This window comes from Anoplophora glabripennis, unplaced genomic scaffold (assembly GCF_000390285.2).
Source record: "Anoplophora glabripennis isolate ALB-LARVAE unplaced genomic scaffold, Agla_2.0 scaffold445, whole genome shotgun sequence".
Classification (NCBI taxonomy): domain Eukaryota; kingdom Metazoa; phylum Arthropoda; class Insecta; order Coleoptera; family Cerambycidae; genus Anoplophora; species Anoplophora glabripennis.
The window spans coordinates 303-16,806 of record NW_019416534.1 but is presented as its reverse complement, the minus strand read 5'-3'; the positions used below and the strand labels follow the sequence as shown (position 1 = coordinate 16,806).

General features: G+C 31.1%; 1 protein-coding gene across 4 annotated transcripts; it reads left to right on the top strand.

The window, feature by feature from the left end:
- The first annotated feature begins 5,646 nt into the window (after nt 1-5,646).
- On the top strand, nt 5,647-15,868 carry LOC108909292 (conserved oligomeric Golgi complex subunit 1). 4 transcript variants are annotated; one of them, XR_002763020.1, is made up of 14 exons: nt 5,647-5,842; nt 5,908-6,069; nt 6,121-6,260; nt 6,315-6,451; nt 6,504-6,702; nt 6,755-6,896; nt 6,956-7,131; nt 7,185-7,454; nt 7,509-7,743; nt 7,799-8,087; nt 8,141-8,569; nt 10,173-10,373; nt 14,675-14,855; nt 15,788-15,824. XR_002763020.1 is itself a non-coding variant. In XM_023454883.1 (14 exons), exons 1-13 carry the CDS (start codon nt 5,700-5,702, stop codon nt 14,789-14,791), a joined length of 2,640 nt encoding a protein of 879 aa, XP_023310651.1. In that variant the 5' UTR covers nt 5,647-5,699; the 3' UTR covers nt 14,792-14,822; nt 15,755-15,868. The 4 variants fall into 4 exon arrangements, 3 of the variants coding, with proteins under 3 accessions (XP_023310651.1, XP_023310652.1, XP_018569113.1); XM_023454883.1 differs by having other exon boundaries at nt 14,675-14,822; nt 15,755-15,868; XM_023454884.1 differs by having other exon boundaries at nt 14,675-14,835; nt 15,768-15,868.
- The last annotated feature ends 636 nt before the right edge of the window (nt 15,869-16,504 follow it).

Here is a 16,504-nt window from a genome sequence, read left to right as displayed (position 1 = left end):
TTTAGTCGACCAATTTGCGTCTGCGATAATTAGTTCAGTTAATGCTTTGAAAAAAAAATAGTGATCGAGAAATAGGAATCTTTATAGTTAAAAAATTTGAAGTCAGGATGATTTGTGATGGTTTTGTGGTAGTGAGATTGTTGAAAATACCGCGTTTTTTGACAAAATTTAATTCAGTAAACAAAGGCACGCAAAAATTAGGAAAAATTCCGTAGAATTGAGTGAACTACTTTGCCCCAGCTGAATGTTAGAGCTTCATTTTCAAAATGGCGTCCAAAGTTCGCAGAAAAACAGTTTTTTTTTTGTTTAAAACAAAACTAAACTTTTTAGAAAAAAATGTTTTAGACAAAAGTTGTAGAACTTTTATAACAAAAATTTTGAGCTCAGCCCGATGTCAATTAAGAAACAAATGCATTAGTTATTGCAAAAATACGGCTAAATATCGATTTTTTAAAAAACTTCTAATATCTTTAAAACGAAAAAATATTTTTTTACGAAACTTTCAGAATATATAGTCCTTGGCAAGTAGAATAAGTGCATTTTTGTAAAATTGCAAAATATTTGATAGTTTTTGCAAAAATTTAGTTTTTCGAAAAAAATACATTTGTCTCAAGTTTCAATAAACCATACTGTAATTCACTTACGTGACCCATCTTGGGCTTAAAATTTTCTCTAATAGTTGTACTTTCCTGTGCAAATTGTGCGCGTATTGCAAAATAATGCGAAAAATCTACCGAACTGTAAGTTCTTTTTTTTGGGTCGAAAAATGTAGAAATTTTTCTTATTGTTGAAAGTTAATCGGAATGGCATTATTGCCATTTGAAAGCTGACATTTTTTCAAGAATTTAAAATTGTCCTGTATTAAGGATCCCTTTAATTTTCGCAGTGAGTTTAATTAAATTTGCATGATTTTTCCTATATTGTTTAAACAAATCGAGTATTCGGTTGAGTCAAATATGTATTATGTACCTACGTTTTTTATCGCTTAATGAATTCGTCTTGCAGGTTCATATTTGTAACTTCAATAGTTTACGAGATATAAACAGTCCAAGACTGAAAAATGCGAAGAAAAGCTTCATTTTTTGTAAACAAATTCTTGTAACTAACGAGCTGCAACAGTTACAAACTTGGTCGACAGCTCAATTGAAAGATCAGTTAGTATTCTACAAAATTGTCTTAAATGTCCATAACTGTATCTTTGATAGTTTAAAAGTTATAGCTGTTTATAAGTAAACAAATCGCATAGCCGCTTTAAAAAATTCTATACCTAAAAAATCGAAACATATTTTTTTGACAAAAAATTATAGGTACATGGTTGGTTTTGTTATTTTTTGCTCTATCTAAAAAAATAACATCGCTTGGACAATAAATTGTTGAGTAAAGAAACAAATAAATTATCAACAAAAAAAAAATCTGTAAATTTCTGGAGAATTGCAAATTAAAACAAAAGTTATAAATAATGACGATAAAGATTTGGGCGTCAGGACATATTTTTAGGAAATTTCCTCTTGTTTCAGGATCTTTTTTCCAATTGACGCTAACGCTTATATTTTTCGAGTTATTTGCAAAAAGCTGAACCATTTTTTAAATATTTATTTGTTTATAACTTTTGCAAAAGTTTATGTGCGAATACGATTTTTATTCACATTTTTATAGCCGTCACACAGTGGGAAATATTGGAAAAAATTCTCGCCACTCGCCAATTTTCATCGTCCTGTTGCGATTTTTTTTTAATAATCTCGTAATCTGAATTTTCTTATTCCGGTGAGGTTTTTTCGAAAAACCCTTTTTTTTAATGCTTATTATGACCTTGATATATCTGATGTTTTTTCTTCAAAAACCTAACTCCAAATATATGATCGAGGGCCATAATAATCAATTTTTATTAATAGCTGATACTTTTTAAACATTTTTTTCTGCAACTGAACATCGAGTATTTAAAAAATTTTTCTTCGACATTGAGGTTGGGGCGCTCCCTAAGCATTAAAAAATAAAAAAAAAAGAATTTTTCGAAAAAATCTCACCGGAATATGAAAATTCAGATTACCACGAGATTATTAAAAAAAAATCACGACGAGACGATGAAAATTGGCGAGTAGCGAGAATTTTTTCCAATATTTCCCACTGTGCGTCATCCTGAACCGAAGGAATCCTCATCCATCTCTTAACTCGAATTATCAGTATTTTTCTTGATTTTGAAGATACTAGATATATCTTTTATTTTTGACAACATGCTGATGAAAACTTTTAGGCTAAACAATTTTTTTGTCTAAGAAAGATCTGAAAAATTAATTACTAAAATGTTTTTAGTTACAAGGAAAAAGATCCGCAGCATACAATTCCTTGTCTTCTCTTACCGACTACGTCGATGATGTGAAACTGCACATTTCTGCAAAGCGCATAATGCCGCTAATTAGGCGAGGTCGGCGTGAATCGCCAACATCTGATGGACAAAAGGAAGTGGGCGTAACTCGGAACGACAAAGACATGGCTGGTTGGGGGTCTTGACACCCGTATAACTGTACCATCGTTACCAGTCCTCTTCATACGTTCTGTTGCCCGTAAAATTTTAGTAACGTCCGTTTTACGAATGCTGAGGCTCTTGTAGACGCTTATGAGAATATAAACGCAAGCCTAGAACAACACGATATAGAACGCCACGTGCCTTGTATTACCGACGGACAACAGTTAGCCATCTCTTGTTGACATACTAAAACAAATACGGCGGTAAATTTAAATTGTTTAGAAGTAATTTTTACACAAATTATTTGTTTTTTTTTATTGCCTTCTGCAAACTGCAAATTTAATTTAACAATAACTACCGGAAATTAAAAAGAAAAACTTTCTTCTTTCTATACGAGTACTTAAGGGTTATTACTAATAAAGATGCAAACAAACAATTATAAAAAATGTAAAAACTAAAAATTTTAATAATTCTTTTATGTACCTATAAAAAAAACAGAACAATTTCAGAATAATAAAAATGTAAAAGGTTTAAAAATAGACACATATTCGATATTTCATAAATCAATTAAAAGACTAGGTTTAGCTTTAAAAAATCTGAGTTGTATATTTAAGCACATGTTTAGTTCCACAGACTAAAAAAGTCTATTAATTAAAGACTGTTACAGCTGTTTGTTATTAAAAGTTTATTTATATTCGTAAGTACTTTTCCATGCATATACTTACCTAGTTTTCTTGGAGGTTTAGATGCTTATTTGGCATATATCTACAGGATGTTTTGCACCAAACCTGTCACAGATTCACTTTAATTTGTACCTAATATGATATAATGTCTAGGTACCAATAGGTATTTGATGATAGTTTTAATAAAAACCTGCTAACAATTAAAAATTACATACCTCCATTCGTATTTTCTAAGAACTTACTGGTTGTTGTCATGATGTCTACAAATTTAATCTTTAGGTTACACATTGCCCCGTATAACTTAAAAAAATTAGTAAAAAAATCCACGACATATATCTCGACTTGTCTAGGAAATGTTTCATTTGTTTTATTATCCGATTCTCTGGATCCATTCTTTTCACAGCAGACCTTCTGGTTGGTTTCGGTTTACCAAAGGACGTGCCGACATTGTAATTTACCCACATGTGTAACCCAATAGTCGGGACCCTCTTCATGGGTGTCGCCTTTGGGCAGGGAAAATAAACTGTTAACCCCCGAAACGTGCAAGTTTTGGTAGAAATACATTAAAAATTAGAAGAGGTATTCAACAGATTTCCAACAGCAGATAATTGTTTAATCATTTGACGTCACAAATTGTCAGTGACAAAAGTACTAGTGTTAAAAAAGTTTCTCTCTGAGAGTGTAACGAAAAACGTATGATTTGTTGACAGTTTTATTTTTCAACATACTCTTCCTTAACTGTATTTAACTTCAAAGTCGATTCCACTAAAAATAATAATAATTTCAACCAAACGATTTTGAGAAATTTCTATAAAGCTGAGTATTTTCTATTAACCAGTGGGTATACTAATAAATTTGCAGTTTGTAGAAGGCAATAGTAAAAAAACATTAATTTTTATAAAAATTACTTCCAAACAATTTAAATTTACCTCCTGATTTATTTCTATATGTCAATAAGAGATGACGGAACGTGGTCAGTCGGTAATGTAGAGTTCTATATTATGGGTTGTTCTAGGCGGGTTATAGTGTCCGTAATTTTAGAGTCTATTTCCTCTCTCACATTTCTTATATTACTTACAGATAGTGCTAACAAAATTTTATATTGTTTATTAATTTATCACACAAAATAATTCTAACAGATGTAGGAACAAATGAATAAAAACCATGCACTCTAATATCAACGTATAGCAATCGGTTTATCAAAAGATATAATTAAACTGGATTTAACTAAATAGCAACTAAACTAGATTTATGGCCGTCAATGAAATTCATTCTTATAAACGCTGCTCATGCTTAGTTTTTGTGATTTAGATTTGTCAAAACGTTTGGTTAGAAAAGGTCGCCGTCGCAACTAATTGTTTATATCATGGCTAGATTAGATAGATAATAAAAACAAAACAACACTACACAAATCTGAAATATTTAAATCCAATACACGTACAATTTTTATTTGTTCAAAATTATGTCTACGTCTATGAATCTCCTGACAGCCCAGATTTTAGGTGGTTACCGGCAAAGCGATACGTCCCGAAGTGTCTGAAGTTATCCGACGGCCGTCAGACGAAACTCCAAATCCTAGAATTAATTACAAGTAGTTTGTGAAACCAAATAGATGTTTGTTGTTCACTCAGGGCCTGTTGACTGTATCAACAACATTACCATTAATTTTTTGTATAACATCTAACATATTTATGATGGTAGGAAATTATTAATGGCAATTTGAAAGAACTGTATCAAATTGCTAAGAGGAAGCACAGGAAAGTGTTTATTTGACTGTTGTTTGATGTATTTTTGGTACATAAACATTTGAATACTTATTTTCTCTTGCACTTGCAGCTTTTTAAAAGGGTCCATTTTTTAAACCCCCATTTTAATTAAATAATGGCTAAAATTTCTTTAAATTTTAATCCAAACAAAATAAATTAAAATTTTATATGATAATTAGTCCATATGGGCACACATAACGTAAATCATCTGAGGGTTGGTTGGTCATAAATAATGAATTAAAGCGGCACCCCTTTATAGTAGTAGAATAACGCCCCAGTGAAAGGGAGGAGGTCCTACTCATTTAAAAATGTGTTGGAGTAACTTATTGGTTTTAACAGAAGATCCGCTAGTTCAACTCAACATGTGGTCGCAAATTGTCAGCAGTATCGGCAGTAGTGAAATTTATATGAAGACGCACATGATTTATTATTTATTATAGGTAAAGTTTGTGGGTTGATAAATTTATACATAATGTACATATTATAGAATGTCTCTATGATAATTATTTTAAGAACAATCAAAAATTAGAAAGCAGTATTCCATGTAGTATAATTAGTATTAAATTACATTACATTACATTCATTACACTTTCATTAATTTAGCAGTTTTAACTTTGGGGAATTTAAGCTGTTGAAAATTATCGGTTTTGAAATTATGGTATTTTCTCCATTATGGTTTTTGAAGAATATGGATGCTTCTAAAAGTTTGTAATGTGGCAGTAGTAGTGTTGTTGACGTTTCACATATTTGACATTTTTAGGTTACTTTTAATTGTAAATTTAGAAAATGCCCCGAACTAGCAAAGAATTACTGGAATTGGACATCGACAACCTTTTCGAGGAACGTAGCGTTGATGAAATTGTAGAAATTGAAAAATTACTCGATGCAGAAATAGAAAGGAAAAGGAGTGAGCTACGTTCAATGGTAGGGTACGTACTATGATTACGAAAATAATTAGAACCTGTGGCTCTATCACCTTATTTTCGTGTCGTAGGGATCGTTACAAAGATGTCCTTGCTGCCTCGGACGCCATAATTTCCATGAAGGCTATCTCTCGAGAGATTGTTAATAACATAGAAAAAATTACAAACATTTGCGAAGAACTTGTTACGAATCCTGTTAGAAGTGACACGAAAGGTTCCCTTGAAATCGACAAGTACGTTTGTGTGAGTTATTGTGACTAAATATGATAAATTTAATATTTCAGGGATAAACATGAAGAGCGAACGCTGGTAATACAAATCCGTCTAGCAATTTTTATGAATGAGCAAACTTGGATTGCTTTGGATGAAGAAAGCAATCTGCAAGCTGCACAGTATTATTTATTAGCACAGCACATACACACAGGTGACTATTTTAACTTGGGCAAAGTTGTGCAAGAATCTAATAACTTACTTTTAGGACTGAGTTTGTCGAAAAAAGAAGACATAGATAGAATACCTCTTCTTCAGCAGTTAAAGTATAATTTAGTTGTTCTAAGGTCACAAATATTTGGAAAAATTACTGAGAAACTGGAATCTGTTGAGATTACGGCCGAGGTAAACAATTTATCATGTTTAAAACAAGTTTAATTGCATTATCTTTTCGCAGGAGACTAGTCAAAATCTAAATGCATTAATGTTGTTGGAAAACCAAAGTTGTAAAGATTTATTAAGCATTTTTGTCGAACACCGCAAAACGGCGTTGAATACCGTCATTAACTCAACGTATTCTAGCGTTAGGATTCAAGTTAACGCCATGGTTAGATGTCTCGTCACCACAGTTCATCTATTGCATGACTGCTTTATATGTAAGTTATATATTTTCTTGTTAAATGTCGTTATATCTGTGAGACTTCATAGGTACGGGAAATGGGGGAAAAGGGCTAATTTGGCAGCAGTTGAACGATATCGTAGCCGATCCAGCACCTCGAACTTTGTCGAAGATGGAACTACCTGTTACACCTTTAACGTTGTATATACCCGAGATTATCAGACAATTTAGGTAAATGCTCATAGAATTGCTTTTCGACGTTCATTATCAGACTATTATTGTTTGTGTAGGCCTAAATGCAAGTCGTTGGACGATACGGAGACAACTTTAAAAAATGCTAAGCAAGTGTTAGAGAAATGGTTGAAAGATACTCAAGAAACGATTAAAGGCGGACTAGAAAAATCCTTAAAGTTAGTTACAAATGTGAGGGGGTTGCATTTAGTCAGGGAGGAATCATTGAAAATAGGTAACGATCTGTTTGTTAATTAAAAAAATGTTCGTAGTGACTGTCCTTTTCAGAATTGCCGAGTAATTGGGAACAAATCTGTTCGGAAACGTACCTGCCGGAAAATTTCGACGTTTGGTATTACTTTTTCCAAAATTTGATATCGCAAAGATGTAGGTCTCTGATTTCTACAAAGATTTCACGGATAGTCGAAGAAGTACAAACTTACGTTATGGACACGCTGAAGATCGTGTCGAAATCGGAAAGGTCCGAGACTGATTTACGGTGGTATGCTTGGACGGAGGAAAATAGCGATGTCAGTAAAACTGAAAATTCACATTTAGGTAAGATTAAAACGTTTGAATCCTTGTTAAAGTGTTGACGATGTATTATTTTAGGATTGACGATGAAAACTAAGGGATATTCACGGAATATAGTAGAGTTGTGTAATAAAATGGACGGTAAATATTTGGAATTGTTGGAAGACGTGTCGCAATATCTGTACGGCAAAGAATACAGCTCCGACATAAACTTTTCCATAGTTTTTAAAGATTTTAAATTTAAGAGAAAATACGTTGACAAAACAGAGGTAGAAGTTCATTTAAGGACAGAGTCTGTGAGCAGATCTACACAGTAGGGTTTAAGGTCTGAATATTTTAATGATTTTCTTAATTTCGTCTGTTTGTAGGATCGCGGAGTTTGTGAAAAATATTCTTTCCAAGGAAAAGGAGCACGTGGTGGTGAAGTCGATAGTCTGTGCCAGATTTTTACACGCGATTTCTACTTTTTGCCCGAATTTCCACAAATGCTGCACTTTTAACAACACCTCCGACGATTGGTTGAAAGTCTGTGATATCTACAATAAAACTAGTCACGTTTTGTGGCAATATTGGGTGAAGGACACGATTAAACGAACGGAAGAGGACGTCGAGAGATTTAACGATATTTCACCAAATTACGTGCTCAAAATTCTATCTGTAAGTTCCCGGAAGATTCACGAAACGGAAAAACTAATCCACTTCGGTTTTAGAGGTGGGATGAAATAGAGATCCAGGAGCAAACCGAGGAAAAAGTGTTCAAATCCCAAATCAAAGTGCCGTTAAAACCCTGCTTAGTTCTGAATAGCATCTTGGAGTCGTTGAACGACCACCTCAACAGCGTCCTACCTCACACCCTTCCCAAACCGATCCATCTCCAGTACATCGAGCAGAACATGGCCGTTGTCCTGAATCGGTACAAGAAGCTGGTGGATAAGGATTTAAATCAGATCCAGGCGTTGCAGTTTCTGTTCGATGTCAAGTATCTGACGACGTTGTGCGTGCCCAGGGAAAACGTGCAACTTATTAGCTGTTCGCAAGAAATCTGTGATAAACTTAGGAGTAGGATAGACCCTTTCGATTTGGACGTGTTTTATTCCTATTTGCAGAATAACGTGAAGCGTGCCGTGCTGCAGTCGCAGGTAAGTGATTTGAAACCGTTTTTTCAACGCGTTCGCTGGGGCTATTTTTAATGACTTCCTAATTCGACAAGGTGTAACTTTGGTTAGGGTCATATTTATATGACACCTACCTTTAACATTTTCATAAACTAAACACAGTGCTTCAGAAAAAGAGAAACAAATGTTTCTTTTTAAAAACAAGAAATGATCTAAAATTTATTTTTTTTTTAATTTTTTTTCTCGTTACTTTTATCATTTTCTAGATAGAAAAAAAATCTCGATTCTGAAAATTTCAAATCGATATTTATTTTATATTATTTCAAAAGATCTCATAATTATTTTAACTTTAAAAGTAGTGTACCTAAAATGTTTTCGAGCGACCTCTAAAAATAAATATCAATGAACTAATAATTTTTTTTATTGAATTTGATGAAGAGAATAGAAATAAATCACGACACTTAAAAAATTTGTCAAGGCAAAATTTCCTACCGCACTGAGTATCAAATATTTATAATTTTTTAATTTTTTAAAATTTAAGTGTCGTAATTTATTTCTATTCTGTAATTTGACGAATACTGAAGATATTGAAAACATTTTTTTCATTTTATTCCTTTTGAGATGTTTTATAAAAAATATATAAAAATAACGTTTTAAATTTTTTTAAATTTTTAGTTTTTTTCTTTTCAAATCAAGAATTATTTTTGAAAAAGTGGCGTTATGTTTATTCTTCGAAAAAAAATCGTCTTTCAATATGCAAAATTATGAGAGGTTCTAGAGTGAGATCTTTTCTATTCTATTTTTTCAAATTAAAAAAAAGAAAAATTTTGTGTTAATTTTTTATAGACTGTACACTACTAAACCAGATTTTACTATAATTACTATAATTACTAAAAACTCCATATTTTTAAAACTATTTCTGCTAATAAAATTTGATTCAACAAAAAAATTAAAAAAATAAAAATAAAAAAAAAAATTTTAATTAAAAAAAAATCCCATTGTAGAACCTGTCTCGTAACTTTGCTTATTGAAAGACGATTTTTTTGAGAATTTTTCAAAAAAAAACGAACCACTTTTTTGGTTTAAAAATAAAAAAACTAAAATGTATTATTTTTATATTTTTTTTATAAACATAATGAGAAAAAAAGTTTATAATATCTTTAGTATTCGCCAAGGTACAGGTACAAGTTTTTAACCAAAATATTCAAATGCTCACAACTTCTTGAAAGATTGACCAGAAATTTGAAAAAATTCATGAAAGCTATTCTAAATGGGTACTAAACAATATCGTACTAAGCAAAATCGTTTTAAACGTTAACAGTATGGCTATTTGAAATAAGTTACGTTGATATTTAAAACACAAAGAAGATGGTAGGATGGCTCTTATATCATTTTCTCGGTGAATATTTACAAAAATTCAAGAAAAAAGTAAAGGCGAGGTATCAAATAGAAAATATAAATTCAAAAAAATTTCTAAAAACCTTATCAAATAAAGTCAAACAATAATAGGATAGGGTTTTTAAAAAAAATTTTTGAATATGTTTGAATTGATTTAATATCTTAAAATAAAGTAAAAACACAACACCAAAAAATAAATATGTCATTTTAGACGAAATTATTTTTGCAGATGATTTTGGGCTGTCTCATACCATCCCCGAATCAGCTAGCAAGCCTAGGTCTTCCGGAAAAGAGCAAAGAGCAAGATAAGGTACCATCCATTTTAGCTTTAAGTGCGTCTTCGTCGTCTTCTTGGTTCCCCCTGTTACCCATAACTGTACCTTCCCAGAAGACATCGGGCGTTATTTCAGGATTAAAAAAGGACACAAAGGTAGGTCCTTTTATCCTTCCTCTTTTACCAGTTTAAATAATGAGTCTACTTTTCAGTCTGTTGAGCAGGGTTATTTCTCTATCTGATAATGGTAAATAAATACGACATTGTATAACCCGTGTGGATTGCTAAAGTATTAGCTTTTATTAATATGTTTTTTTGTGTAATAGGGTCGTTTCGGATGGTTTTTCAACGTTTCTGAAAAATTGTCTCAAAATATTTTACACGCACTTCGTCGTTTTTGATTTTCGATAGTTTCGTGCAAAAAATAAGTACATACTATTGGCCATTGTTGGTACGGCCAATCCAAGTAATGTAATAAGTAGTATGTAATGTTCCTAATGTTTGAGGAATTTGATTGAAACACGGCAAACAAAAAAAAGTTTTTCTGCTATTTATGGATTGTTTTTTAAGTATCTTATATTTATTTAACATTTTGCGTAAAATTTCACTTACGGAAACGACCTTATTGAAAAAGAACTAAAAGTTTAGTTTCAAGTGTCATTTTTTTTACATCTTCATTGTTTATACATATCTCATTACCACAATTCTAATTTCATTATAGGCTATTGATTATAGAATTTTAAAAGGAATAATCACATTCAAGATATTTTATTACATGAATCGTTCAAATGGTCATTTAATACGAAAAAACCACAGTGTTATTAAATTGGAGGGTGGAAATAGGGCTGAAAATGCAACCCTTTCAGTTTTTTAATTGTAGCCCGAAAACGAAACAAAATTTCCGCATAGGAAAAATTTTGTAGAGAATTGAATTTCCCATCGAAATGGCTTATTTAAAAAATTAAAAGGAAAATTTTTAGTGGAAGTAGACAAAGAAAATTGCTGTACAAAAAACTAGATGAGATTCCCTTCAAAATGATAAGTTTTCAAAAGTTTTTGGACGAATATTTAGTTATAGTCTGTCAAACTTAAATATTTTTTAGATTTTTGTTGTTTTTAACATTATAATTCTTATTAATAAACTTTATTGTACTTAAATTCTCATGTTTATGCTAATTTTATTTTATTGTAAAGAAAAGAATCTTTCATTTTCCAGATAAGTAATAATAATATGATTAACTGTAATTTCATTTGAAAAATCCCTCATAGTTTCATACAGTTGTGAAAATCTTTATTTATTGCTAACAAATAAAACTTTTGAAATAATTTTTCATTAAGTAAAGAACCAATTTGTTGTAAAATATAAAAAAAAATTATAATCATTATTGTTATGTTAAAAACAACGAAAATCCAAAAAATATTTAAGTTTGACCGGTTATAACTGTCTTTTGAAAACGCATCATTTTGAAGGGAATCTCATCTAGTTTTTTTGTACAGCAATTTTCTTTGTTTACTACTAAAAAAAAATTTTTTGAATCAAAAAAGTAAAAAAAAAATAAAAAATTCTAATTTTTTGCTTTTTTAAAAATTGTTTATTAACGATTTTTTGCATAAAATTTTTCTTTTAAATTTTTTAAATAAGCCATTTCGATGGGAAATTCAATTTACAAAATTTTTCCTATAAACTATACCGTAATTTTGCCTCGTTTTCGTGCTATATTTAAAAAACTGCAAAAGTTCATTTTCACCCCTATCTTCATTTTCAACCCTCTAATTTAATAGCACCTCACGGTTTTTTCATTTTTAATGACCCTTCGAACAAGTCGTGATGAAAATCCTTGAACGTCTTATTTCTTTCCTTTTTTCAAAAAATGAGAATTAAAACGTATAAGGGTAAACGCGACTAAAATCGAAAAATTGGCTAAGTTTGAGCGGCTATATATGTCAATTTTCATCCAAAAATACTTTACAACTTCATTATTTGAAGGAAATTTTATCTACTTTTTTTTTGTATAAAGCAATGCCTATACCTATCTTTACTCAAAAAAAAAACAAGAGGCAAAAAAGTAAAAAAAATTAAAAAATCGAATATTTTGCTTTTTTTTCATATTGTTTATTAACGATTTTTTGCATAAAATTTATTTTCCTTTTAAATAAGCCATTTCGATGGGAAATTCAATTCTCTAAAGAATTTTTCCTATGAACTATGGCAAAATTTTGCTTCGTTTTCGAGCTACAATTAAAAAACTGAAAGGGGTACATTTTCACCCCTATCTCCAATTTCTACCCTCTAATTTAATAGCACTCCGCGGTTTTTTCATCTAAAATGACCCTTTGAACGATTCATGCACTGAAATGGTTTGAACGTCATAGTTCCTTTTAACCCTGTGTTTTCGATATAGTCAATAGCCTATTAATAGCTATAGTTCAAAATGCTATTAATTAAACGTAAGAGGGCTCAATAGCAAATAGCCATTTTTATAGATTTTATTACACAGTCTGTCTAAATATGAATTAATGCACAAATAACAGACTTTCCTCCATTCTAACGCAGATTTTCTATAAATGGAGTTAGTTTGAAACTCTAATTACTTTTTGTTGTAAAGAAATTTGTAATTTAAGTTTCAAACCAAGTCCATTTTATAGAAAATCTGCATTAGAATGGAGGAAAGTCTGTTAATTGATTCAATCTGATTCATATTTAGACAAACTGTGTAATAAAATCTATAAAAATGTATAGCTGGTTGCCTATTTGCTATAGATCCCTCTTAATAGTGTTTTGGCACGTTTTTTTTTACCATTTTTGCCATTTTGAGTGATTATAACCCTTATTAGTTTTCATCCCTAATTAATTAAAATCATCGTTGACTAAAATTTTACGTTTTAATCATTTTTNTTTTGCATAAAATTTTCCTTTTAAATAAGCCATTTCGATAGGAAATTCAATTCTCTAAATAATTTTTCCTATGAACTATGGCAAAATTTTGCTTCGTTTTCGAGCTACAATTAAAAAACTGAAAGGGGTACATTTTCACCCCTATCTCCAATTTCTACCCTCTAATAGCACTCCACGGTTTTTTCATCTAAAATGACCCTTTGAACGAGTCATGCAATAAAATGGCTTGAACGTCATAGTTCCTTTTAAACCTTTTTTTTTTTTGATATAATCAATAGCTCTATAGTTCAAAAGGCTATTAATTAAACTTAAGAGGGCTCTATAACAAATAGCCATTTTTATAGATTTTATTACACAGTCTGTCTAAATATGAATTAATGCACAAATAACAGACTTTCCTCCATTCTAACGCAGATTTTCTATAAATGGAGTTAGTTTGAAACTCTAATTACTTTTTGTTGTAAAGAAATTTGTAATTTAAGTTTCAAACCAAGTCCATTTTATAGAAAATCTGCATTAGAATGGAGGAAAGTCTGTTAATTGATTCAATCTGATTCATATTTAGACAAACTGTGTAATAAAATCTATAAAAATGTATAGCTGGTTGCCTATTTGCTATAGATCCCTCTTAATAGTGTTTTGGCACGTTTTTTTTTACCATTTTTGCCATTTTGAGTGATTATAACCCTTNCAATAGCTCTATAGTTCAAAAGGCTATTAATTAAACTTAAGAGGGCTCTATAACAAATAGCCATTTTTATAGATTTTATTACACAGTCTGTCTAAATATGAATTAATGCACAAATAACAGACTTTCCTCCATTCTAACGCAGATTTTCTATAAAATGGACTTAGTTTGAAACTCAAATTACTTTTTGTTGTAAAGAAATTTGTAATTTGCCGCTTTTGATTAGCGAAATTTGTAATTTACAAATTTCTTTACACAAAAAGTAATTTGTGTTCCAAACCAAGTCCATTTTATAGAAAATCTGCGTTAGAATGGAGGAAAGTCTGCTAATTGATTTGATCTGATTCATATTTATACAAATTGTGTAAGCGCGGCGGTAGCCGAAGTGGCCAAGGCTTGCCTACAGAGGCGAGCCAGGGCTGTGCGGCAAAACCGTAGTGGGTTCGAATCCCGCACGCGGCAGGAAAATTCTTTCGAATTTTCCTGTCGTACCATGGACGTTTGTGATTGTTAAGGTGGAGGGTAGTGTAAGTTAGCAGGCAAAAAGGGTCAAGCATGGCCTAATTGCTGGTAAGCTTCATTATCTTTTTATACAAACTGTGTAATAAAATCTATAAAAATGTATTGCTGGTTGCCTATTTGCCATAGAGCCCTCTTAATAGTGTTTTGGCACGTTTTTTTTACCATTTTTGCCATTTTGAGTGATTATAACCCGTATTAGTTTTCATCCCTAATGAATTAAAATCATCGTTGACTAAAATTTTACGTTTTAATCATTTTTGTTTTTGTCGATTGTCACCAATAAAGTGAAAGCATTAACCTAAAAAAAAGTTTCGGTTCGAAAGATCATTCATCAGACTTTCGATTTCGTAGGAATCCAGTCAGAAACCAGGCAAAGCCCCTTCAAGGAAGAGCCAGGATCCGACAAGCGTGATGAGGCAGAGCGCAGCATCGCTGTTTGGCGGTTTAACAACCGATTGGTTCTCGTAACATCAAGACTTTAATTATCAGTCGATTTTATTTCCATACTCGAGGTTATGTTATAAAGTGTTATATATAAAGTAATTCTTATGCTTTTCTACCTGTACAATTTGTATTTATAAGGCATAATAAAAAGAATAATTTTTAATAGTGTTGTAAATGGGGATTTTATTTGCTCCAGGTGATGACTGTTTAATGAATCTCCCGTCTAGTGTAGGTCTTTTGTAAAAATAAACTAAAAATGAGTGTCAGTTCTGTGCCAATTTATTGCACACATAAATCGAGAAGGAATATGTACACGTAAGTAAGGAGCATTCTCGCGCCTGTAGGAATTACATAAACAGTTTATGCTATTTACACGAAGGATAAGCGGCTAACTTTTGCTGACATGTTATTTCTTCATATCTAAGTAGTTTGCTGCTTACAGTAGTTTTTTTTAATTTAGTTCTAGTGCAATGGTATGGGATACTTACAGTGGGGTAATAATTGCCACCTATTCAGATAACAGAAAATTGTATAATGACAAAAAACACGACCTGCATTTCTTATTTTTATGCGAAATCATTATTTAGCTGATAATTTAATAAAATATAAAATTGAAATGAACTTAGCCGACAGTCGTAACATGGTAGACTATTTTAATCGTGCCATCTATTAATCCGAATTTTAAACAAAATCTCATACCTCTGCCTTTCTCAATTTACCGTTTAACAAAGCTTACTCAAAATGCAACTGGTGTAATGTATCAAAAATAAAGCCATCCCACTAAACACGAAACGTAAATGAAACGTTGCAAATGAGCTGTTTTACTACACATATGAAACAATAACTAGAAACGTTGCTGTTTCATTACGGAAATGTAGCACTTGAGAACTTACTTAGTGAAACATAGCCGAAACATTCCAATTGAAGAGAGTTTGAAACATTACTCGAAACATTCCCTTTCGATCTCGGAAACGTAACNGATTTTATTTCCATACTCGAGGTTATGTTATAAAGTGTTATATATAAAGTAATTCTTATGCTTTTCTACCTGTACAATTTGTATTTATAAGGCATAATAAAAAGAATAATTTTTAATAGTGTTGTAAATTAGGATTTTATTTGCTCCAGGTGATGTCTGTTTAATGAATCTCTCGTCAAGTGTAGGTCTTTTGTAAAAATAAACTAAAAAGTAAAAAATTATTGTCGGTTCTGTGCCAATTTATTACACACATAAATCGAGAAGGAATTTGTACACGTAAGTAAGGAGCATCAGCTTCTCGCGCCTGTTGGAATTACATAAACAATTTGTGCTATTTACACGAAGGATAAGCGGCTAACTTTGCTGACATGTTATTTCTTCATATCTAAGTACTTACAGTAGTTTTTTTTTAAATTTAGTTCTTACAGTGGGGTAATAATTGCCACCTATTCAGATAATAACAGAAAATTGTATAATATGACAAAAAACATGACCTGCATTTTTTATTTTTATGCGGAATCATTATTTAGCTGATAATTTAATAAAATATAAAACTGAAACGAACTTAGCCCACAGTCGCAACATAAACAAAAACTCATACCGCTGCGTTTCTCAATTTATCGTTTAACAAAGCTTACTCAAAATGTAACTGGTGTAATGTATCAAAAATAAAGCCATACTTAAATATTTAAGCTAGCTTAACAGAGCCAGACGTATATTTTTCGATGCAAACGGTCCTAAAAATGATTTTCCTTAAT